The 27,091-nt window shown below is 43.0% G+C and overlaps 1 protein-coding gene across 1 annotated transcript in view; it reads left to right on the top strand.

The window, feature by feature from the left end:
• LOC121279061 (piezo-type mechanosensitive ion channel component 2-like) overlaps window positions 1–27,091 on the top strand; it is a 1,076,252-nt gene that overhangs the window by 996,664 nt on the left and 52,497 nt on the right. The window contains exons 44-47 of the mRNA XM_041189919.1: window positions 16,855–17,069; window positions 17,307–17,465; window positions 25,242–25,389; window positions 26,204–26,392. Of these exons, the coding sequence (XP_041045853.1) occupies window positions 16,855–17,069; window positions 17,307–17,465; window positions 25,242–25,389; window positions 26,204–26,392 (711 nt within the window). The remainder of the gene's footprint in view (window positions 1–16,854; window positions 17,070–17,306; window positions 17,466–25,241; window positions 25,390–26,203; window positions 26,393–27,091) is intronic.

Here is a 27,091-nt window from a genome sequence, read left to right as displayed (position 1 = left end):
CTGACCTCATCTCCTCTGGGGATCTCCCTCCCACAGCTTCCAACCTGATAGTCGCCCAACCTCGGATGGCCCGCTTCTATCTCCTACCCAAAATCCACGAACAGAACTGCCCCTGTAGACCGATCGTCTCAGCTTGCTCCTGCCCCACAGAACTCATTTCTCGTTATCTTGACTCCCTTCTCTCTCCCCTTGTCCAGTCCCTTCCCACCTACATCCGTGATTCCTCTGACACCTTACGTCACATCAACAATTTCCAGTTCCCTGGCCCCAACCGCTTCCTCTTCACCATGGACGTCCAATCCCTCTACACCTCCATCCCCCACCAGGATGGTCTGAGGGCCCTTAGCTTCTTCCTCGAACAGAAGCCCGAACAATCCCCATCCACCACTACTCTCCTCCGTCTGGCTGAACTTGTTCTCATGCTGAACAATTCAACTTCAACTCCACTTCAACTCCTCTCACTTCCTCCAAATAAAAGGTGTGGCTATGGGTACCCGCATGGGCCCCAGTTATGCCTGTCTCTTTATGGGGTATGTGGAACATTCCTTGTTGCAGTCCTACTCCGGCCCCCTTCCACAACTCTTTCTCCAGTACATCGATGATTACTTTGGTGCCGCTTCATGCTCTCGTCGGGATTTGGAAAAATTTATTAATTTTGCTTCCGATCTCCACCCCTCCATCATTTTCACGTGGTCCATCTCTGACATTTCCCTTCCCTTCCTTGACCTCTCTGTCTCAATCTCTGGTGATAGACTGTCCACCAATATCCATTACAAACCCACCGACTCCCACAGCTATCTTGACTACAGCTCCTCACACCCCGCTTCCTGTAAGGACTCCATCCCATTCTCTCAGTTCCTTCACCTCCGTCGCATCTGTTCCGATGATGCTACGTTCAAAAACAGTTCCTCTGACATGTCCTCCTTCTTCCTTAACCGAGGTTTTCCACCCACGGTCGTTGACAGGGCCCTCAACCGTGTCTGGCCCATCTCCCGCACATCCGCCCTCACGCCTTCTCCTCCCTCCCAGAAACATGATAGGGTCCCCCTTGTTCTCACTTATCACCCCACCAGCCTCCACATTCAAAGGATCATCCTCCGCCATTTCCGCCAACTCCAGCATGATGCCACCACCAAACACATCTTCCCTTCACCCCCCTTATCGGCAGTTCGTAGGGATCGCTCCCTCCGGGACACCCTGGTCCACTCCTCCATCACCCCCTACTCCTCAACCCCCTCCTATGGCACCACCCCATGCCCACGCAAAAGATGCAACACCTGCCCCTTCACTTCCTCTCTCCTCACCGTCCAAGGACCCAAACACTCCTTTCAAGTGAAGCAGCATTTCACTTGCATTTCCCCCAACTTAGTCTACTGCATTCGTTGCTCCCAATGTGGTCTCCTCTACATTGGAGAGACCAAACGTAAACTGGGCGACCGCTTTGCAGAACACCTGCGGTCTGTCCGCAAGAATGACCCAAACCTCCCTGTCGCTTGCCATTTTAACACTCCACCCTGCTCTCTTGCCCTTGTCTGTCCTTGGCTTGCTGCATTGTTCCAGTGAAGCCCAACGCAAACTGGAGGAACAACACCTCATCTTCCGACTAGGGACTTTACAGCCTTCCGGACTGAATATTGAATTCAACAACTTTAGGTCGTGAGCTCCCTCCCCCATCCCCACCCCCTTTCTGTTTCCCCCTTCCTTTTTTTTCCAATAAATTATAAAGATTTTCCTTTTCCCACCTATTTCCATTATATAAGAAAAAAAACCCCCACTAGAGCTATACCTTGAGTGCCCTACCATCCATTCTTAATTAGCACATTCATTTAGATAATATCACCAACTTTAACTTTAACACCTATGTGTTCTATTGTACTATTGTCATTGACATCTTTTGATGATCTGCTTCTATCACTGCTTGTTTGTCCCTACAACCACACCCCCCCCCCTCCACCTCTCTGTCTCTCTATCTCTCTGCCCCCCACACACACACCTTAAACCAGCTTATATTTCAACTCTTTCTTGGACTCGAACTCAAGTTCTGTCGAAGGGTCATGAGGACTCGAAACGTCAACTCTTTTCTTCTCCGCCGATGCTGCCAGACCTGCTGAGTTTTTCCAGGTAATTCTGTTTTTGTCATTGAACTCTGTCTCTCTCATGAGGGTTCACCTTTACTTTCGAAGATCTCACCTCAGAATTCTGTCCAACTCAGACAGTGACAACGATGGCTAACCTTGTAGAGTTTCAATTTCATCTCCTGAGATTCCACTCTTCTGGATTCCAGAATCTGCATTCAAGCACCAACTCTCAAGCACAACTTCAGCTCTTCAGCCACACTGAGCAGAATACAACTGCTCCAATGGGGTACCTTTGCCCCCACAGCCCTCAGCACAGAATTCTCCTGAGTCCTGTTCAATTGCCTGGGCTTCTCCTGAGCCCTCACCACTTAAAGTTTTTTTAAAATTTTCTTTATTCTTCCAGGGCATCGTTGGCAAGGCCAGCATTTGTTGTCCATCTCTAATTGCCCTTGAACTGAGTAGCTTTCTGGCCCATTTCAGAGGGCAGTCAAGAGTCAACTGCATTATTATGGGCCTGGAATCATATATAGGCCAGACTAGGTAAGGATGGCAAATTTCCTTCCCTAAATGGCATTAGTGAACCAGTTGGGTTTTTATGACAATTGATATAGTTGTCATGGTCACAATTGCTGAGATTAGTTTAAATTCCATATCTATTAATTGAATTCAAATTCCACCAGCTGCCATGGTGGAATTTGAACCCATTAGCTTGGGCCTCTGGATTACTAGCCCAGTGATATTACCATTACACCACCATCTCCCCAGTCTTAAAGTCTGCAAACTGCAGCCCCTTTTCTGCTTGGCATCTCTTTCTCTGCTCCTCTTTCTTCTTAACTGACCCCTCTCCCAGTTTCCTGCCCAGGACTTTCTTTTGGGATTTCTCCCTGTCCCTTCTCCCTGCTCCTTTTCCCTCTCCCCTGCCTGGGACTCTTTCCGATTATGGCATTCTGCCTCTGTTTTCCTGCTGTTTTTTCTTTTTTTCCTTTTTATGCAAGTGCACTGCTGTCAGGATGGCCGAGCCCTTTAGCTGACAGAATGCGCATCCGCTTGGTTCCAGTCGATGCATGTGTGAAACTCCTGCTGCCTGCCAGGACTTGGGGTTCCTGGATCCTGGTCCACAAGAAGTTAAGTTGGATCTCATAAGTGGCTTTAATAATTAAGGAGAATTTTTACAGTGCTAGAAAGGCAGGATATCCTGAACAGGTCAAGGTCCGAATCTATCTGATTCAAGTTAAACAATAGAGATGTCATGGGCAGGATTTTTCATATGGCAGGCGGCTGGGTGGGATCGGGTGGGACAGACCAGTTAAGGCCCGCCGAGTGTAATACACGATTGGTAGCGCTCAGCGCTACCTGTGCAGGCAGGGGGAGGAGGGAGAGTCAGGGCCAGCGCTGTTTTGCGTGTGTGTGCAAAAGAGCGCAGCAATCTCCCTGAGGCATGGAGCTGCCTCAGGAAGATTGAATGGATATTAAAATAATTAAATAAATGATCTTAAAATGTATTTCAGGGGAGATGTTTTTATATTTATGAAAAATTATTTATTTATTTAATAAAAACTTCAGGAAACCTCATCCTGCTCGTGGATGAGGTTTCCTGAAAAACACAAAGGCCACCTGGGCTTTTCGCCTGCCCGCCAATGAGAAAGATAGAAAGTAAGATGAAGCTGAAAAAAAGGGTGCATGAATGATGTTAAGTTGAAAATACATGTGAGAACTAGGCTGAGTATAGGTTCAGAAGGACAATGAAAAATAAAATGTGGATGTAAGTCACAAGGGGACAGAAGTTCAAGGTGAGGAGCAGGAGGTTTAGGGGAGATGTGAAGAAAAACTTTTTTACCCAGAGGGTGGTGACGGTCTGGAATACGCTGCCTGGGAGAGTGGTGGAGGCAGGTTGCCTCACATCCTTTCTAAAGTACCTGGATGAGCACTTGACACGTCATAACATTCAAGGCTATGGGCCAAGTGCTGGTAAATGGGATTAGGTAGGTTGGTCAGGTGCTTTTCATGTGTCGGTGCAGACTTGATGGGCCGAAGGGCCTCTTCTGCACTGTGTGATTCTGTGATTCTGTAACAGAGGGAGTATGAGAAAAGACTAGCAACTATCAAAATGGAATACAAAAGCCTTCTGTAAGCATATAAATGGTAAAAGTGTAGTAAGAGTAGCGGTGCAGACTAAAGAGGGGATCTGCACATGGAGACAGAGTGTGTGGCTGAGATACTAAATGAATACTTTGTAGGGGAAGAAGATGCTGCTGATGTCATAGTGAAAGTTTAGGTAGTTACCTGGGCTAAAAGTTGATAAAGAGGAGGCATTAGATGGGCAGGCTGTACTTGAAGTTGATGTGCTAAAGTTGCTGAGCGAAGTAAGGGTGGAAATTGCATTGTACTGGCCATAATCTTCCAATCCTCCTTAGGTACAGGTGTTCTGCTAGAGGATAGGACTGAAGAATTGCAAATGTTACACTCTTGTTCAAGAAAGGAAGTAAGGATAAATCCAGTGACTACAGACCCAGTTTAACCTGGGTATGGGAAGCTTTTAAAGATAATAATTCAGAACCTTGGACAAATGCAGATTAATTAGGGATTTTTAAGAACAAATGATGTTTAATTAGCTTATTGAGTTTTTCATTGAGGTAACAGAGATGTTTTTTCTTATTCATTCATGGGATGAGGGCATCGCTGGCTAGACCCATCCCAAATTACCCTTGCTCAGAGGGCATTTAAGAGGCTGGTCAGAACAGGACAGCAGATTTCCTTCCCTAAAGAACATTAGCAAACTTGATGGGTTTTTACAACAATCAAGAATGGTTTCATGGTCATCGTCATTAGACTTTTAATTTCAGCTTTTTATTGAATTCAAATTTGACCATTTGTCATGGCAGGATTCAAATCTAGGTCCCTAGCGCATTACCCTGTATCTCTGGATTACTAAGATAAAAGCATTTTTACTTAGTTCTGTTGAAGAGTCATAAGGACTCGAAACATTAACTGTGTTCCAGCTGCCAAATCTGCTGAGTTTTTCCAGGCATTTTTATTTTTATTTTTCTCTGGATTACTAATCCAGTGACAATACCACTACACCATTACCTCCCCTGGGTGTTTGATGAGAGTAACATGGCTAATGTATAAATGGACTTCCAAAGGCCTTTGATAAAGTGCCACATAATAGACGTGCCAGCTAGGTTTAAGCCCATGGAATGAAATGAAAGTGGCAGCATGCATGCAAAGTGGGCTGAGTGATAGGCAACAGAGGTGAACGGTTGTTTTTCGGATGAGAGAAAGGTACATAGCTCAGTTCCTCAAGGGATCAGTATTAGGAGCAATGCTTTTCTTGATCTATAATGACCTGGACAGGGCATAATTTCAAAAATTGCAGATGACACAAAACTTGGAAGTATTGTAAATTGTGAGGTGAATTAGAGACTTCAAGAGGAAATAGATGGGTTGGTGGAACGGTCAGCTATGTGGTAGATGAAAGTCAATGCAGAGAAAAATATGAAGTGATACATTTTGGTAGGGAGAATGTGCAGAACCAATCTAAATTAAAGGATGCAATTCTAAAAGGGGTTCAGGGACAGAGAAATTCAGGAGTATATGTTCATGAATTGTTGAAGGCGGCAGCACAGGGTTGAGAAAGTAATTAAAAGAAAAGGCATATGGGAACCTGAACTTTATAAATAGAGGTAGAGAATACAAAAGAAGTTATAATGGACCTTCATAAAATCTTCTTTTCTTTTACTGCTGCCACTCTGCTTAATTGTTAAGACATTGTGGCTCAAAACATAATGTAACTTGATGGACAAGTTGGTGCCATTCTGGACTATTAGTAGCCCGCTTCTCCCAGTCATTAGTCTCAATGCTTCAAGGCAAGCTTCAGAGTGTCTTTGAGGCATTTTTTTTGTCCTCCTCTATGCTATTTGACATTGAGAAAACATAACTTCAAGAAGGAAGCTAATGTTTGTTAGACAGTCCTCCCATTGAATCTGGAGGATGCAGTGGAGGCATTGATAATGGAATTTCTCTAATGCTCTTTTGTGTCGCTGATACACAGTCCAGGTCTCACTGCAGTGTAGGAGAGTGGTGACAACAACTGCTCTGTATGCTAGGGCGTTTGTTGACTTGCAGAGGTCTTTGTTGTCAAACACTTGCTGCCATTGTTTGTAGAAGGTTGAGCTGGCACAGCAGATCCAGTGTTGGACCTCCTCATCATTTTGAGAGAGGTTGCTGCAAAAGCATGTAAATTGATCAAGAGTGGTTTGCAAATCTCGTGCAAAGTGGGCAATGCAGTCACAAACTGTAAATCATGCATATTTATGGTGGTCAATTTAGTTTAGGCACAGAGGCGACTGAGGTTTTCCACCTAGATGGTATTTAATACTGATACTAGAGGGCAGTAGGTCTTTGATGAGGTGAATAGCCACTGTCAGGTAGATTGTAAATAGTATGGGGCCTATCTCACAGCCTTGCTTGACTCTAGTCTGGATTTTGAAGGCATCTGGTTCAAACCACCCACTGAAGACGAGTGCATCATATCATCATGAAGCAGTTGCAGGATTGTGATTAAGTTTCTTGGACATCCAAATCTTTGGAGCACAATACATAGAGCGTCGTGATTTACTGAATCTAGTACTTTGGTCAGTTCAGTGAATACAATGAAGAGTTCCTGGTGTCCTCAAAATTTTTCTTGGATTTGTGTGGCAACAAGGGCCATGTCAGAGGTTCCTCTGGGAGGTCTAAAGCCTGTGTTTCTGGGAGGATATGCTCAATCACAGAAAGTAGGCGACTTAGGAGAATGCATGTCAGGATTTTCCTTGCTATGAACAAGAGGGAAATACCCCGATAGTTTCCACAGCATGATTTATCTCAGATGGTTACTAGTTTCACTTTCTGAAATCAGGTTGAAGTTATTTTTCCTCCCAATCATGGAGCCTTGATGTGAGCAAAAGTCTGTCAGCTTTGAAGACCTCAGCTGGAATACTGTTGTGATATGATGTACATATACCTTTAAGGATGGGTATCTTAAACTGGTGTCAATCACTACCACCTCGACACAAATGTGATGTAGTAGTCCTATGACTCTGAACTCAGTTTACAGTAGCAGCTTGTAGAGGTCAGACATGTATACACAATCTCCTAGTTAACATTATATGTATATAATCTTATCTTCTTATAAAGAACCCACATTATTGTTTCACCAATCCTTGCTGTATGATTAATACATTTATGTCGAATAGAAAAATGTAATATGTTAATAGCATAGTTTTTGAATGTTTGACTGAGAAGTATACAGCCCTTCAACATGCAGCAGCAGAACTGGTGCAGAAGTGAAACAACTATCAAATACTACCTCAGCCTACATAAGTGATTATATGGCTCTGTAGGAATCCTACACACCCTACCTTCATTCTGGAACATCACACCTTACTCCAGCCAGCAGGGACCAGGCCCCACTAAAATTGTTAAAATTTGAGAATGTTTAACTAGTATAAGTCTACCTTCTGCAAAGTTTGTGCAGGAACAGAGATTAAATAGCAGACTCCAGAGTGCCTAGCTTTAAGTAGAACTCCACAGACAGGAGAGAAAGCATTATTGCTGCTTGCTGTCCCTTCAGGAGGTTAGGAAAAAGTTAAAACACTGGTCACTGGGCTAGGGTAGAAGCGTCCATCCAGCAACAGCTCCTAACAACAACAAGAAGCTGCAAAAGTCTTTTAAAACTTGTTAATTACCATTTGAATCTCTGCAGGTGTATTTTGCACCTAAATCACTGCTTTGTGGGAGGAGCTACAGTAAGTATTGGAAAAGCAGAAACAGCTCAACAGCGCCACCATTGCAGTCAAGCAACAGTCTATGACCGGCTAAGGTGATGGCCACTTAAGATGTTGCAACTCAATGAGCCAAAAAGCCTGTTCCAAAAAGTCTTAGGGCAGAATTTTAAATTGATTGGATGGGCGCATGCCCTACCCAATTGGATGCGAAATTGTGCAAGATGACATTGGGCAAGCATCCTGATGTCATCCTGTGCTCGCGCGGTATTTCCGTCAGCAGGCGCGTGCAACAGCCAGAAGCGCACTTGCCGACAATTAAGAGACCAATTAAAGTTATTAAGAGTGCAATTGTCCCTGATTTTCCATGGTCCATCCAACTTTAATGGTTGGCAGATGGGCAAATTGGCCAGGTGGACTTTGCATTTTTCATGCAACCTCATCCAAGGGTGGGATGAGGTTTCCACTATTAAATGAAAGAAAAAGAAAAATCTGTGGACAGCATTTTTATGATGTATATGTTCAGGTGACTGATTGTGATGCTTGGACATTTTTTCCTGATTTTAGAATTTTATTTCATGTTTTTCTGTCTTCAGCTCCCTGAGTCAACCCTCTGCCTTCAGGGAGCTTTCTGTCAGTACTTGCCCGTGACCACACTGGTGTCAGCACCTACTTACCTCCCGGTCCTACCCCGGCAGTGCTGAGCTTCTCAGCGTGCGCTTCATACTGGCTGACCGTTAATTGGCCAGCCAGTGTGAAATTGCGGTTGGTGGCCCATTCCCCAGCTGATCCCAGAGCCCCCAATACTGCCCACCCGCTGACCTATAACCCCTGCCCCTAGTAATCCTGCAAAAAGCCACACAATGACCACAACATTTCCAACACTCAATTAGAAGGCAGAGGACCTCATATCTGAGTTAACTTTGTTCCAACAGTGTATAGAGCTGTGTTTTTTGCACCTCAATATCTTTGAACCAGATAAACAAGCCATCAAAATTAAAATTGCTATAGGCAACGAAAGCCTCCACAGACTGAACACTTAAGGTCTGATTACCTTAAAAATCCAGATAAGATCAGTTCCAAGTAAGACTCAACTGCCGAATACACAATCTGGAATTTGTGTCTTTTAGGCAACAACTGATAGAGCCCATTGATTAATTCATATGTAGATGCAGAGACAAGAATTGTGATTGCAACTTTATGGCAGCAGAGCTTGCCGACAGAATAATCGAGCTCATGATAGAATCTACCCCAACAGAACTGTTCCAAAAAGACCTCTTGGACCAACCTAAAGGTTACAGTATTAAAGCAAAGTGGGTGAAAGTATGAAGTCATACTACTAGGGAGACAGAATCTACACAGCATGTGTAATTTGTCTACTATTGCTATGATAGCCAATACAGGCAACCAAATAAGCAATGCAGGCAATGCAGCCTCACACATGCACCCAGAAATTGTCCAGGTTTTAACACTATATGCAAGCTATGTGGCACCAGAGGACATTGGAGCACTAATGCAGAAAGTGAAGACCAGAACAAGTGGTCCGACATCACAAGAAGCTACAAACAGAGGCCGACAGGTACTGTATTCCAATCAACTAAGAATGTGTATCAAACAGCGTCAAGACAAGAGCCACGAAATTTCAGACCAAGTTACATGGTCAGATGATGAGGATGACCAGCACACCAATACGTGAAGTGAGCAGACATTCAGCATGGTGAACATCAAAGAATTCACAATGGTACCCAACAGAAGCTTTTGCCACCATTGAAATTATATGCCCACAAATGCAGGGACAGCATAACCTATATGCAAAACTGGATACCTGTGCCAACAATCTTCCACTTTGCACATTGAAATGTATGTACCCATTGGAACAAGAGGTTCGACATCACAAGAAGTCACAAACAGAGGCCATTTGTGGCAAGTGATGGTTCAATCAGCCACTGCCAAACTCACCACATACAATGGCTCAAAGATTCCATTTCTCGGATCCATTGCACTCAAATATCGCGAAAACAACTCATCCAGGTGTGGACACCACAAGTCCAGTGATCACAGGCCTAATGGCCTGCATTCGCCTGACCTTGATTACTATCAATGGTATTGTGAATACAATAATGAGGACCATAGACCACAAGGAGCACCACTGGAAACTCCGTGCTTTCACTGGGATAAGACCGCTCAACTCTGCAACGCAGATTATCAGCCTACACAACAAAGCTGGAGCCGAATATGTCTCCCCATTCTGAACCTACAAACTTCATCATACTGCAGAACCAATGTGGTATTACTATTCGGAAGACAATTGCGGACAAACCTTCCTAGTCATCACTTGTCATTACTTCCAGGAGTACAAGATGCATTGATTGTAAAACAGGGGAAGATAAAAATGCCCACGTCCTGCATGCAGATAACAAATTACCCAACCCGAATGTTAGACAAAAAGTTCAAGTTCAACACCCAACTGATGGCACCTGGAATCCAGCAGAAATCGTCAGCATTTGCCCAAAACCAAGAACATGTCACGTACAAATACCAAAAGGCATGACAGTGCGATGAAACAGATGCCAAATCAGAACAATGCCACAACTGGAAACACCAAGTAATTGTGAATAGAGCATGATGTAAGACGCAACATAAACAAAACACCTCTAACCAGCATTTTGAAAACAGGCAACAGCCTCCAACTAAGATCACTGTAACTAAGTTTGGACAGTTGAGCAAAATACCAATACATTTCAAAGACTTGTAAATTTATTACTTTGTTTATTCAGACGCAATGTAATTTGTTCTGCTGTCATGTAAATAGTTTGATTCTTTAAAGGTAAACCTTTAATTTAGAAAAAGGGGGATGTTGTGATATGATGTACATGTGCCGTTAAGGGAGAGTATCTTATACTCTTGTCAATCACTACCACCTTAACATAGGATGTGATATGGTAGTACCATTTCTCTAAACTCAGTTTAAAACAGCAGCTTGTAGAGGTCAGACATGTATACACAGTCTCCCAGTTAATATTATATGTATGTAGTCTTATCTTCTAATACATAAACCACATTACTGTTTCACCAATCCTTGTTGTATGATTGGTATGTTTATGTTGTATAGAAGAACTTTATGTAAATACCATCAGGGCCACAGGTGAAGTTTTTTATCCATTTGATGCTTGTTGTAGCTCTCCCACTGATGGTGGTTCACCCTTGGATTCTAGCACAGGTTACTGGGGGATAGCCTGGAGAGTTTCAGCTACCATTCTAAAGTCATGGTTGAAGAGTTGTTGAAAATATTTTTTAGGTGTCAGCCTTGAGCTTTTGGAATGCTGCCTTTTCTTGACTTGCGACCTAGGGTTGTTCTGCCAGGCAATAAAGGCTGCTCGCTTTTCATCTGGGAGGTCACATATTTCAACATTGTTTCCATCGAACAGCATGCACATGACTTTGTTTAATATGGAGACCTTGGGGCACCATCATTGTCCACATGAACTTGATGAGTTAGCGATCAGATTTTGGTGACATGTCAAACCGCGATGACCAGGACCATTTCGCCAATGCAGCCTTCTTCCGCCTTGGCAGCCAGTGAGGCGAGAAGCACAGTCTTCTTTCACCCGTTCTGCCGTTGAGGACTTTTTTTTTGGACTGCACTTTGTCTGACACCTTCCTCTGACCTTGCCATTATGAGTGGCCCTATCAGGAGCAAGGAGCTCACAAACCTCTCCATCGTGTTAAGGTGGCGATCCACGGAGAAGAAATGGGAATGCAATACAAATACAATAAACATAGATATGTGAACATAAGAATAGTGATGAGAACAAATATTAAAGATAGAAATGTGGGAGAAGCATAAAGGAAATCAGTTTTATTCAACATAGCTGTCTTTATGTTAAAATTAATAGATTTGTGTTTTTGATTCTCCCAAAGAAATCTTTATAAAGATTCTGCCTTCAATAACTTTTAACTAGTTGTTCAAGATGTGCCAATCTCACTTAAGCACAAAACACAGCATTTACTATACTTTCCCCTGTATACTTTAACCTCGGCAGTCATGAGTTTGTCTTTATTGCATTAGTCAAATTTAGCCGAATATCCAAATATGTACTTATGTTTGTGCTTCTTGTAAGACTTATCTTTCCAGGTTACTGTTGAAACAGTGCTGCAATTATTTGTCATAAAGGACATTTTTGTGTGCATATCCTTAACTAAATTATGTATTCCATTCACAAACATAATTAAATTATATAATTCATATACAAACAGTGAAATTATGCCATTGGGGGAGGAGACAGTGGTGTAGCGGTATTGTTGCTGGACTAGTAATCCAGAGACTCAAGGTAATGCTCTGGGGACCTGGGTTCAAATCCCACCATGGCAGATGGTCAAGCAACAGCCTGACATAGTCATACTCATGGGAACATAACTTACAGACAATGTCCCAGAGACCACCATCACCATCCCTGTTAGTATACATTCGGGGGTGGAGTTGGCGTGGGCATTCTCAACATCGACTCCAGACCCCCATGAAGTCTCCTAGCATTAGTCAAACATGGGCAAGGAAACCTCCTGATTACCAGGTATGCCACCTGCCACACCCCTCAGCTGATGAATCAGTACACCGCCATGTTGAACAGCACCTGGAGGAAGCACTGAGGGTGGCAAGGGCACAGAATGTACTCTTGGTGGGGGACTTCAATGTGGCTCGGTAGCACCGCTATTGACTGAGCTAGCCATGTCCTAAAGGACATAGCTGCGAGACTGGATAGATAGTGAGGGAACCAACAAGAGGGGAAAACCATACTTGACCTCATCCTCACCAATCTGCCTGCTGCTGCGCATTTGTCCATGACAGTATTGGTAGGAGTAACCACTGTACAGTCCTTGTGGAGACAAAGTCCCGTATTCACATTGAGGATACCTTCCATCCTGCTGTGTGGGACTAGCACCATGCTAAACGGGATAGATTTTGAACAAATCTAGCAACTCAAGACTGGGCACCAAAAGGTGCAGTGGGCCATCAGCAACAGCAGAACTGCATTCAACCACAATCTGTAATCTCATGGCCCGGCATATCCCCCACTCTACCATTACCACAAAGCCAAGGGTTCAATGTGACTTGGTAGCACCTCTATTGACTGAACTGGCGATGTCCTAAAGGACATAGCTGCAAACCCTGGTTCAATGAAGAGGAACAGCACCAGGCATACCAAAAAATGAGGTGTCAGCCTGGTGGAGCTACAACACCGGACCACTTGAGTGCCAAACTGCATGAGCAGCAAGTGATAGACAGAGTTAAGCAATTCCATGGATCAGATCTAAGCTCTGTAGTCCTGCTGCATCCAGTCATGAATGGTGGTGGATAATTAAACAACTCACTGGAGGAGGAGGCTCCACAAATATCCCCTTCCTCAATAATGGGGGAGCTCAGCACTTCAGTTTAAAAGATAAGCTGAAGCATTTGCAACAATCTTCAGCCAGAACTGCCAAGTGGATGATCCACCTCGGCCTCCTCCAGAGATCCCCAGCATCATTGGTGCCAGTCTTCAGCCAATTCAATTCACTCCACATTATATCAAGAAATGGCTGAAGATGTAGGATAGTGCAAAGGCTATGGGCCCTGACAATATTCTGGCAATAGTATTGAAGAATTGTGCTCCAGAAATTGTCATGCCCCTAGCCAAGCTCTTCCAGTACAGATATAACACTGGTATCTATCCAGCAACGTGGAAAATTGCCCAGATATGTCCTGTACACAAGGAGCAGTACAAATCCAACCTGGCCAATTACCACCCCATCAGTCTACTCTCCATCATCAGTAAAGTGATGGAAAGGGACATCAACAGTGCTATCGTGGCACTTGCTTAGCAATAACCTGCTCACTGACACTCAGTTTTGGCTTTGCGGGGCCACTCAAATTTTGACCTCATTACAGCCTTGGTTCAAACATGGACAAAAGAGCTGAACTCCAGAGGTGAAATGAGAGTGACAGCCCTTGACATTAAGACAGCTTTTGACTTAGTGTGGAATAAAGGACCCTAGCAAACCTGGAGTCAATGGGAATCAGGGGGAAAATTCTCCGCTGGTTGGAGTCATATCTAGCACAAAGGAAGATGGTTGTTGGAGGTGAATCATCTCAGTTTCAGGACATCACTGCAGGAGTTCCTCAGGATAGTGTCCTCAGCCCAACCATCTTCAGCTGCTTCATCAATGACCTTCTTACCATCATAAGTGGGGATGTTCGCTGATGATTACACAATGTTCAGCACCATTTACGACTCCTAAGATTCTGAAGCAGGCCAAGTACAAATGCAGCAAAACCTGGACAATATCCAGGCTTGGGCTGACAAGTGACAAGTAACATTCACGCCACACAAGTGCTGGGGATTGACCATCCCCAACAAGGGAGAATCTAACCATCGCCCTTTGACATTCAATGGCATTACCATTGCTGAATCCCCCGCTATTAATATCCTGGGGGTTACCATTGATCAGAAACTGAACTGGACTAGCCATGTAAATACTGTGGCTACAAGAACAGGTCAGAAGCTAGGAATCCTGCGGTGTAACTCACCTCCTGACTCCCCAAAGCCTGTTCACTGTCTACAAGGCAAAAGTTAGGATTATGATGGAATACTCTTCACTTGCTTGGATGAGTGAAGCCCCACCAACATTCAAGAAGCTTGACACTATCCAGGACAAAGCAGCCTGCTTGATTGGCACCCCATCCACAAACATTCACTCCTTCCATCACCGATGCACAGTGGCAACAGTGTGTACCATCTATAAGATGCACTGCAGTAATTCATCAAGCCTCCTTCAATAGCACCTTCCAAACCCACGACCACCACCATCTAGAAGGACAAGGGCAGCAGACTCATGGGAACATCACCACCTGGAAGTTTCCTTCCAAGCCACTCACCATCCTGACTTGGAAGTATATCACTGTTCCTTCACTGTCGCTGGGTCAAAATCCTGCAACACCCTACCTACAGCTCTGTGGGCGTACCTACACCACATAGACTGCAGCAGTTCAAGAAGGCAGCTCACAACCACCTTCTTAAGGGCAATTATGGATGGGCAATAAATGCTAGCCTAGCCAGTACTGCCCACATCCCATGAATGAATAAAAAAATTGTTTGATATATGGTTTGTTTTATAATTGTATAAAACTAAGTACAGCATTATGACTGCATAGCTCAAGTAGTGATCTTGGCAGTATTGTATAGCAAATGTATTGTCCCAATTATTGACTTGCATTGATACCCGGGGTTTCTGGCTAATACTAATGGTTTCTGGTTTTTAGCTAGAACATTGTTCTTTGTGATCTGATGAATAGGGACAAAAGGTACTCTGCACTCTCTTGTCTCTCCAGTGACAGTAAAATTCAAAATCGATTAATATGTTGGCATATTAGACCTATGCGAAATTAGTTCGCCTCAGTGGTTCATATTCCTAATCTTGCAATAAAAAGCCTTTCTTTAGTTCATGGGCATGATCCAGGACTAAGTTACAAGCTGGATTTGTTGCATAGTGAGTAGCTGTGAGGGAGAATGCCCTAGCCTGCACCGATAAGTCATTATGCCCATTGCAGGGAGGGGCTGGGGGAAAGCAGCTTAGCAGCTAGTGCAGCTCTTATTGCCAGGGCCTGCTTCAACAGAATCTGGTTTAAACAGTTGATGATGAGTAGGCATGACAAATAGCATTGGATTTTGTGTCTTGAACATCAAACCACAAGCTATTCTGTGTATTTCCAACTTCACACTAATACATACAGCTGATGAGAAAACCAAGGCTTGGGACAGAAGCAACTGAAAAACAATATATGGAAGTTGGGCAAATATGTACTGATATATCCAGGATTCAATATCCACCCACCTTGATAGGGTTTCAGAGAAGTCTGCAGTCACTGCTAAAGATCCACACCCCTGCTTGTATGATGTATGACTATCTTGTACTCAGCTGGGATGGTGATAATGCAATCACACATTTAGGGTGACATAAATCTAGACTGACGCTCCACGCAATACTGAGGGAATGCTTTTTTGTCAGAGATGCCATCTTTCGGATGAAACATTAAACCCATCTGCCTGATCAGCTGGATGTAAAAGATCCCTGGCAGTATTTTGAAGAAGAGCAGGGGTATTATCCCTGGTGTCCTGGCTAATATTTATCCCTTTATCAACATTACAAAAACAGATTATCTGTTTATTATCTCATTGCTGTTTGTAGGAGTTTGCTGTGTGCAAATTGGCTGCTTTATTCTTACATTACAATAGTGACTACACTTCAACGAGTATTTTATTGGCTGTAAAGCCCTTTGAGATTCCAGCATCATGAAAAGCACTATAAAACTGCGAGGCTCTTTTTTTTTTCTTTAGTTGTGCTGATCACCATGTTGCTCAGGAGGGATTTTTGGTGCTTATTATTCATCTAGCAAGGACTAAAATCAACAGTTATCAGAGGACTAATGCTAGCGACTGTCCACAACATTACCTTGGAATCAAATTGGCTCCAAGTTAGCATGGGAAATTCAAAATTGAGCCAATAACCTCTTGCAGATTTGTTTTTATCAAGTACCTGAGCCAAGCTCCAGTAGTCCAGGTTATTGTTGCTGATTGACCAGGGGCTAAAATTCCTCCCATTCATCTAAGTGCCAGATAATCCTGCAGTCAAAGCAGTATGGTAGTCATAGGTGTGTGAGCAGTTTGAAGCTTCAACTACTGATGAGATATGTACTTTTAGCTGCTAAGTCCAGCAATTCCCAATATAACTTTGGAGCCCTTAATATGTGGCTTGTACTTAAATTATTTGGATGTAGCTAGATATGATGTGTTCCTATGCAGAGTATGAAGTCAATGCCAAGCAAAGGAAAATACTTTTTATCTGGATTTCTCAATAGTGTGATTGAAAAACTCTTACAGTTGATATTGGGTTCTTTACATCTTGAGATCCAATGGTCTAAAAAATATACTGCACATGTGAAGACAATAGCTCAATGATGTCTGTTTTGTCTTCTACAGAAACATTCAGCAGCTGCTGATATCACATCTTCTTTGTCAGAGGATCAAGTGCCAGAGGCATTTTTGGTGATGTTAATAATTCAATTTGGAACAATGGTGGTAGATCGAGCACTCTATCTCAGAAAGACAGTCTTAGGAAAAGTTGTCTTTCAAGTCATCCTCGTTTTTGGAATTCACTTCTGGATGTTCTTTATCTTGCCAAAAGTGACAGAACGGTAAGGTCTTATTGTAGCTATATGGAAATTTTAAGGGAGAAAAAGCTCAGGTTCTGTAGACAAATTACTTATTTAATTGTAGGCTAGTAATTACTTTTGATAATAGCTGACAAACATTTCAAGTAGTCTTCAACCATCACCAATCAATTATGTCCTTAAATCTTTAAATACGTTTAGTGTATTTATATATGCTGGCATGGAACTCTGTAAATAGCTTTCTTTGTTATTTTCTTACAGGAGGTTTAGCCAAAACAAAGTTGCGCAGATTTGGTACTTTGTTAAATGTGTTTACTTTGGATTGTCAGCATATCAGATACGCTGTGGTTACCCAACACGTGTGCTTGGTAACTTTCTGACAAAGAGTTACAACTACATCAACTTGTTCCTCTTTCAAGGGTAAGAGAATTTCTTCTTAAATATGGTAACTCAATTCATATACCTTTTCAATTTGACTAAATGTTTGCCAAAATTTACTTCTCAAGTATCCCAATGATGGAATAAAAATTGCATGAGATCACACAGCTGTCAATATAGATGACAATGTGTAAATTTATAATGAATAAAACAGTAGCCCATTTAAACACATGGAGGTGAGTTGATGTCAATGAGATACTTAGGTATTTTTGGTAAACATTAACAATTATAAACCCTTTCAACGTCTCATCTTCTAAATGCGCTGATGTGAGCTAATGTACCGTTATAGAATTAGTTAGGGGGTGTTGCTGGCAAGGTCATGGAACTAGTAATCCAGAGACTCCAGGCTAATTCTCTGGGAACATTGATTCAAATCCCACCATGGCAGCTGATGGAATTTAAAGTCAATTAGTAAATCTGGAATATAATGGTAACCAGGAAGCTGTCATTGATTGTTGTAAAAACCCATCTGGTTCACAAGTTCTGCTAGGGAAGGAAATCTGCCATCCTTACCTGGTCTGGCCTACATGTCACTCCAGCCCCACGACAGCCCTCAATGAAGGACAATTAAGGATGGGCAATAAATGCTGGCCTTGGCAGCGAAGCTCACATCCCATCAATGTATAAACATTAACATTCCAAGTAATTTTGTGTAGTCTATTAACCACTGGTATATCACCCAAGTAGCCATTTTTCATATGTGACCCAAAAGAGTGAGCAGTAGCAGGCTACTCAATGATATAGTATCACTTTTCATAAGATCAGAAGAAATAGGAACAAGAGTGGGTCATTCAGTCCATTGAGCCTAATTGACTATTCAATAAGATCATGGCTGATCTGTTGCGGCCTTAACTCCACTTTCCTGCTTGTCCCCCATAACCATTGACTCCCTTGTCAAACAAAAATCCAACAGCCATCAATATATTCAATGACCCAGCTTCCGCTGCTCTCTATGGAAGAGAATTCCAAAAACTTATGACCCTCAGAGAAGAAATTCTTCCTCATCTCCATCTTAAATGGGAAACCCCTTTTTTCAAACTCTGCCTCATCATTTTGGATTTCCCCCCACAAAAGGAAACACCCTCTTAGTATCTATCCTGTCAAGCCCCCTCACAATCTAATAAGTATCAATAAAATCAGCTTACACTCTTCTAATCTCCAATGAGTTTAGGTCCAACCTACTCAACATTTCCTCATAAGACAATCCCTTCATCCCAGGATTCAGCCTAGTGAACCTTCTCTGAACTGCTTCTATTAGTATATCACACCTTAAGTAAGGAGTCCAAAACTGTACAAAGTACTACAGGCATGGTCTCACCAATACCCTGTACAGTTGTACAAGACTTCCCTACTTCTACAACTCCAGCTCCTTGCAATTAAGGCCAACATTCCATTTGCCTTTCTAATTACTTGCTGTACATCCATGCTAGCTTTTTGTAATTCATGTGCAAGGACACCCAGATTCCTCTGTATCGCAGCAATCTGCAGTCTCTCTCCATCTAAATAATATTCTGTTTTTATATTCTTCCTGCCAGAGTGAACAACCTCACTTTTTTTTTCCACATTATACTCCATCTGTCGAACTTTTGTTCACTCACTTAACCTATCTATATCCCTTTCCAAACTCTTTGTATCCTCTTCACAACTTACTTTCATACCTATCTTTGTATCATCAGCAACTTTGTCTACAATGCAGTCCATCCCTTCATCCAAGTCATTAATATAGCTTATAGATAGGTGAGGCACCAACAATGATCCCTGTGGCACTCCACGAGTTACAGTTTACATGTTAAGCACTTGCCGTTCCTTGGCAGCAACCTCTCTCAAAAGATCACCATTGACGAAGAGATCCAACACTGGATCAGCTGTGCCAACTCAACTTTCTATAAACTACAGCAGCAAGCATGACAACAGAGTCATGTCAACAATTGTTCTAGTGTACAGAGTGCTTGTCATCATCACACTCCTGTTCTGCATTGAGACCTGGGGCTGTGTTTCCATCTTAGAAATGGGTACGTCAAGTCGGGAAATTTCCTAACTCGGCACACAGACCTTGGAAAAAAGTGCCCTAAGCTGCATGATTTTCATTCTGGGGAGAGTGGGTTTAGGATAGAGTTGAGCTCGCTGCCACCCAACGCAGATCAGAGACGGCCACAAGAGCTGCCGAGTACCGAAGTGGGCTGGTTAAAAAGCTCTACTCAGTTCTCTGGGAGTGCATCCCAGTTGCTTTGTAAAGATTAGGCCCTCTAGCCCTCTAACCCTCACCCCTCACACCCCCTCATCCCTTCCACACACTCCCCAGGTCCCATCCATGCCAAGCCATGCCCTTCCACCCACCCCCAATGGTCCTTCATACTCTCCATGTGAACTCATTCCCCCACTCACGTCCAAAGACCACTCACAGTCTCCATGCCCATCCCTGCCCCCATCCACCCCCATTGTCCCCTCATAGCCTCCATGCTAATTCTTAGCACTTGCATGCCCTTTATCAAGTATACACTCTGCACAGAACCAATGAACCCTATAGTAACAATGGCATACGAATATGAATACATAAATGCTTAAAAATAGCCATTCATAAATTTCTTTAGAAAACTGTTGTTACTGCAACCCTATAAAATTGTCAATCAACCAGACCCTTAAAGTATCAATAACAGAAACTATAAACACTTGACACCTCTATTTTCTGTAAGTAAACATTGAACCAGTGATAAAATTGATCACAGGGGAAAAAAAAGGTTGTAATCCTATCAATAAAGCCATTGTGTGTACCTGTTTTAACAAGCTAATGGAAATCTGGGATCTCACTTGATTGATAGGGAACCTGTAGATGTAATGTACCTGGATTTCCAGAAGGCATTTGATAAGGTGCCACATCAAAGATAACATACAAGATAACATTACATGATGTAGGGGGTAACATATTAGCATGGATAGAGGATTGGTTAGCTAACAAGAAGCAGAGAAGTTGGCAAGCTGTAACAAGTGTAGTGCCACAGGGATCAGTGCTGGGGCCTCAGCTATTTACAATTTACATCAAGGATTTGGATGAAAGGAATGAATGTATGATAACTAAATTTGCTGATGACATCAAGATAGGTAGGAAAGTTGTCAAGAGGAAGCAGAGAATCTGCAAAGGAATATAGACAGGTTAAGTGAGAGGACAAAAATTTGGCAGATGGAACATAATGTGGGAAAATATGAACTTGTACATTTTAGCAGGAAGAATAGAAGAGCAGTATACTATTTAAATGGAGAGAGATTGCAGAACTCAGTAGTACAGAGGGATCTGGGTGTCCTGGTACATGAATTACAAAAAGTTAGTATGCAGATGCAGCAAGTGATTAGGAAGTCAGATGAAATGTTGGCGTTTATTGCAAGGGGAATGGACTATAACAGTAGGGAAGTTTTACTGCAGTTATACGGGGCCTTGGTGATACCACATCTGGAATACAATGTACAGTTTTAGTCTCCTTATTTGAAAAAAGATAGAATTGCGTTAGAAGCAGAGAAGGTTCACTTGGCTCCTTCCTGGAATGAGGAGCTTAAGAAGAAAAGTTGAACAGGTTGGCCCTATACCCATTAGAATTTAGAAGAATGAGAGTTGATATTATTGAAACATATAAGATCCTGATGGGATTTGATGGGGTAGGTACTGGGAGGATGTTTCTCCTTGTGGAGGAGACTAGAACCAGGGGACACAGTTTAAAAATAAGTGGTCTACCATTTAAGACACAGATGAGGTGAAATTTTTTTCTCTCAAATGGTCATCAGTATGTGGAATGTTCTTCCCCAGAAAGCAGTAGAGGCTGAGTCATTGTATTTATTCAAGGCAGAATTAGACAGACTTTTGATAGACAAGGATTATGGGGGAGTGGGGGGGGCAGACGGCAACATGGAGTTGAGACCACAACCAAATCATCCATGATCATATTAAAGCAGGCTCAAAGGGCTGAATGACCTACTCCTGTTTATAAGTCATTTAATGCTATGACTTTCTAAGTGTCCTGTTAGTACCTCTTTAATAATGGATTTTCCCAATACAATGACTTAGCTCCTGACCTCATTATAGCCTTGGTTCAAACATGGACAAATGAGCTGAACTCCAGTGGTGTGGTGAGAGTGACTACCCTTGACATAAAAGCAGCATTTGACCATCAAGGAGCCTTAGCAAAACTGGAGTCAAAGGGAATCAGGAGGAAAACTCTCCCCTGGTTGGAATCATTCCTAGCACAAAGGAAGATGGTTGTTGGTGTTGGAGGCGAATCATCTCAGCTCCAGGACATCACTACAGGAGTTTCTCAGGGTAGTTTCCTTGGCCCAACCACGTTCAGCTGCTTCATCAATGACCTTCCTTCCATCATAAGGTCAGAAGCTCGGACGTTCACTGATGATTACATAATGTTCAGCACCATTCGCAACTCCTCAGATACTGAAGCAGTCCACGTCCAAATGCAGCAAGATCTGGACAATATCCAGGCTTGGGCTGACAAGTGGCAAGTAACAGTTGTGCCACACAAGTGCCAGGCAAAGGCCATCTGCAACAAGAGAGAATCTAACCATCGCCATTGACATTCAATGGCATTTTCAAACTTGGCAGAGCAGTCACACAAACTAATCAAGAAACAGCATGACAAACTTATATTCATGGAATCATACCTTACAGATAATGTCCTAGATACCACCATTTTCATCCCTGGGTATGTCGTGTCCCACTGACAGGACAGACCCACCAGAGGCGGCAGCACAGTGATATACAGTCAGAAAGGTGTTGCCCTGGGGGTCCTCAGTATCGACTCCACTCCCCATAAGTCTCATCAGGCCAAACATGGGCAAGAAAAGTTTTTCCTGGTTACCACCAACCGCTTCCACCACCACCCCACTCAGTTGATGAATCAGTACTCCTCCATGTTGAACACCACTTGGAGAAAGCACTGAGGGTGGCAAGGTGCAGAATGTACTCTGGCTGGGGGACTTCAATGTACATCACCAAGAGTGGCTCGGTAGTGCTACCACTGACCGAGCTAGCCGAGCCCTAAAGTACATAGCTATGAGACTGGGTCTGCGGCAGGTGGTCAGGGAACCAACAGGAGGGAAAAACGGACAACCGCATCCTCACCAATCTACCTGTTGCAGGTGTATCTGTTCATGACAATGTCGGTAGGAGTGACCATTGCACAGTCCTTGTGGAATCAAAGTCCCAGCTTCACATTGAGGATACCCTCCATCATGTTATGTGGCACTACCACCATGCTAAATGGGATAGATTTTGAACAGGTCTAGCAACCTAAATCTGGGCATCCATGAAGTGATGTGGGCCATGATCAGCAGCCAAATTATATTCAACCACAATCTTTAACCTCATGGCCTGACATATCCCCCACTCTACCATTACCAACAAGCATGGGGGATTAACCCTGTTTCAAATGAAGAGTGCAGAGGGCATATAGGAGCAGCACCAGGCATACCTAAAAATGAGGTGTCAACCTAATGAAGCTACAACACAGAACTACTTGCATGCCAAACAGCAGAAGCAGCATGCAACAGACAGAGCTCAACATTCCCACAACCAATGGATCAGATCTAAGCTCTGCAGTCCTGCCACATCCAATCGTGAATGGTGGTGGACAAATAAACAATTCATTGGAGTGGGGGCTCCACAGGTATCCCTTTCCACAATGATGGGGGAGCCCAGCAGATCAGTACAAAATACAAGGCTGAAGCATCTTCAGCCAGAGGTGCCGAGTGGACGATCCATTTTGGCCTCCTACCGAGATCTCCAGCTTCACAGATGCCAGTCTTCAGCCAATTCAATTTACTCCATGTGATATCAAGAAATGGCTCAAGGCACTGGATACTGCAAAGACAATGGGCTCTGATAGCTTTCCGGAAATAATACTGAAGACTTGTGCTCCAGAACTAGCTATGCCTGAGCTAAACTGTTCCAGTACAGCTACAACACTGAAATCTACCCAGCAATATGGAAAATTGCCTAGTTATGTCCTGTCCACAAAAAGCAGGACAAATCTAACCCAGCCAATTACTGCCCCATTATTCTACTCTCAGTCATCGGCAAAGTGATGGCTGTCAAGAGGCACTTACTCAGTAATAACCTGCTCACTTGCGCTGGTTACTGGCAGAGCCCAGCTCCTGACCTCATTACAGCCTTGGTCCAAATATGGACAAAATAGCTGAGCTCAGGAGGGATGAGGCAAGAGTGTCTGCCCTTGACATCAAGGCAGCATTTGACCGAGTGTGGCATTAAAGATCCCTAGCAAAATTGGAGCCAATGGAAATCGGAAGGAAAATCCTCCACTTGGAGTCATGCCTAGCACAAAGGAAGATGGTTGTGGTTGCTGGTGTTCTGTCATTTCAGTTCCAGGAGTTACTGCAGGAGTTCCTCAGGACTGTGTCCTTGGCCCAAGAATCTTCAGCTGCTTCATCAATGAACTTTTCTCCATCATAAGGTCAGCAGTGGAAATGTTTGCTGATGATTGCACAATGTCCAGCAGCATTTGCAACTCCTCAGACACTGAAGCATACATATGCAGCAAGATCTGGACAGCATTCTGGCTCGGGCTGTTAAGTGGCAAGTAATATTTATACCACATGAGTGCCAGGGAATGACCACTTCCGATGAAAGAGAATTCAATCATCCCCCCTTGGCATTCAATGGCATTACCATCGCTGAATCCCCCACTATCAACATCCTGGGGATACCATTGACCAGAAACTGAACAAGGCCAGCCAAATAAATACAAGAGCAGGTCAGAAGCTGGTAATTCCAACCTGTCCACTGTTTACAAGGCTCCAGTCAGGAACATAATGGAATATTCTCCACTTGCCTGGATGAGTGCATTCCAACAACACTCAAGAAGCTCGCCACCATCCAGGCAAAAGCGGCCTACTTGATTGGCACTCCACCTATAATATTAAACATTCACTCTCTCCACCACCAATGCACAGAGGCAGCAGTGTGTACCATGCAGGAACACACCAAGGCTCCTTAGACAGCACCTCCCAAACCTGCAACCTCTACCATCTTGAAAGACAAGGGCAGCAGATGCATTAGAAAGCCACCCATGGGAAAGCAAGTTCCCCTCCAAGCCACAAACCATCCTGACTTGGAACTATATCCCCATTTCTTCACTGTCACCGGGTCAAAATCCTGGAACTCCCTCCTTAACGGCACTGACTCCCTCCTTAATCACATGACTGCAGTGGTTCAAGAAGCGGCTCACCACCACCTTCTCAAGAGCAATTAGGGAAGGGTAATAAATGCTGGCCTAGCCAGTGATGCCATGAAAGAATTTTAAAAAGTTAAAATTGGTGTTAGCCAGTAGAAGGAAAAACATTCATAGTGAATCAGCAGCCCTTTTTACCATTCCCTCTATCTTAGTTTTTATTAACTTCAATGGGAAAAAAATTTGGGCACTATATAAAACATGCTGATTTGTTATGAATGCATTCCACACTGCTATTGAAGATCAACTTCACTCCCATTGACTTTCCAACAGGAGTGACTAGAGAGTGACCAGGAGCAGGAACCTTAGTTAACTATTTTCTCTTAACTACCCTATGTGCTGAGGCTATCTTAGAGTGTTCCATCAGCCATCCTTGTCTGAGAACTACTGACTCAGAACACACTTAGTTAGCACATTCTGGAGTGATGTAAGCATGCTTGTGGAATCAATTAAATTTTATTAATTAGCTGGTCCCAGATACCTGCTCAGTTCTGATGTAACATTGTCTTTGCAGATTTCGACTAGTTCCATTCCTGACTGAGCTCAGAGCAGTGATGGACTGGGTCTGGACAGACACAACCCTTAGCCTCTCAAGTTGGATCTGTATAGAAGACATTTATGCCCATATTTTTATTCTGAAGTGCTGGCGTGAATCTGAGAAGGTAGGAATGAAACATATAATTCACAGTGTGAAAATGTCCACGAATACATTTTTGAACAAGGGAAACATTTATTCATTTAATAGTTTGATAGTTTTCTGGAACAGTCATTAAGTTACTTTTCTCAGAGTTTTGCATTGTTTTATATGTTAATACTGTTGCACATTTTTCATATTTCACATTTGCAAAACAGTTATTGACACAATGTATATGCTTGTATAATGGTTTATGTGCCTCAGGATCTATGTAGTCATGAAGCTAGTGTATGAGAGGAGATAAAACATTTTACAATTCAACAGCACAAAATATATTAGATCCATCCTGCAGACCTATTTTAAATTAATTCATTTGCTTTAATACTTTTTAAATGCTTCTCATGTGAGGGGTGTCAGTGTTGAGGAATGGAACTCTTCCTATTTTAGGCATCCAATGTCAGCATCAACTACACCAAGATCAAGTGTCCTACTGATGGATACAGTGTAAAGTTCCCTCCACACAACCCCAAAGACAAAGCTCAGCCCACCTTCAAAAGAGGGTGCATCCTACAGGAAGACTTATTTTTTCTGTTTCCAAAACCAACCATTCAGGAATCTCTCTGAATGAGATTGACAGCTAATTACTGCTGAATTATGAAGAGTTTTTCTAAGCATGATTGATGCCTTCAGGTTTGACATTATTGAAATCATCCAGTCTGTGTTTGCATGGCCTGTTTATAGCAGATGCATGGGTCATTCATTTTAAGGCCCTTACCAAAATGGCTACAAGATTTCTTGTTTATTGATCTGCTTTTTTACCTTTCATTTGGGTTTCATTACAGAGATATCCCCAGCCACGTGGACAGAAGAAAAAGAAGGTTGTGAAATATGGCATGGGTGGCCTTATCGTCTTCTTGCTAATATGCATTGTGTGGTTTCCACTCCTCTTCATGTCCTTAATCAAATCTGTTGCTGGTGTGACAAACAAACCTTTGGATGTTTCTGTCACAATAACCATTGGAGGTTATCAGGTAAAACAAAGGCTGTATCCTTTCTAACCCAAATTGTGCACTAAGGTAAACTAAATTTATTCAATAAGGTGTGAAGTAGACTGCGTAAAGCTAGCTTTCTTCTCCATACAAAGAACTCCACACTTGTAACAACTTTCAATTGGATCCTTTTTATTAATTCATCTCAGAAGTGTGAAGAAAAGCAAATAATTAATTTAAGCCAAGTGGCAACAGAGCACAATAAAATGCATATTAATCAGACTGAAGGGGAAGGGAAATTAAGTCCAATTCAAAATTCCTTTGTCAAAAAACTGATTTAACTTGCAGTTTTCTCTTGAGTTAAAGTCAGTCAAAGGGAGTGTATTATATCTGTTACTAAAATAAACCTATTCCGAACATATTGATGCAAAACAACCAATAGCGAGGCAGCTCAGCTGCTCACTGAACTGAGTAGGCTAGACTGCCTTCTGGAAACATAATGCAATCCTCCGTTATATGGGAGTGAAAATACAAGTGGCTCTGGGCAGATCTTTAGGGGCTAGAATAAGAGAGTTGGGAAGGCTCATGCAAGGAATGAACTCCAGTATGGCCCAGTAGGTCTGAATGGTCTGTTCCTGTCCTGTAGACTCCATATAGCTCATGAACTGTTTTCACCTAAAGACAAAAATCACTGCCTATTGTATTACTCTCCTGTGAGTTTCTCTTGTGCTGCATTTTTAA

The sequence above is a fragment of the Carcharodon carcharias genome, chromosome 6, assembly GCF_017639515.1.
Source record: "Carcharodon carcharias isolate sCarCar2 chromosome 6, sCarCar2.pri, whole genome shotgun sequence".
Lineage (NCBI taxonomy): Eukaryota > Metazoa > Chordata > Chondrichthyes > Lamniformes > Lamnidae > Carcharodon > Carcharodon carcharias.
This window is presented reverse-complemented; position numbering and strand designations above follow the sequence as displayed.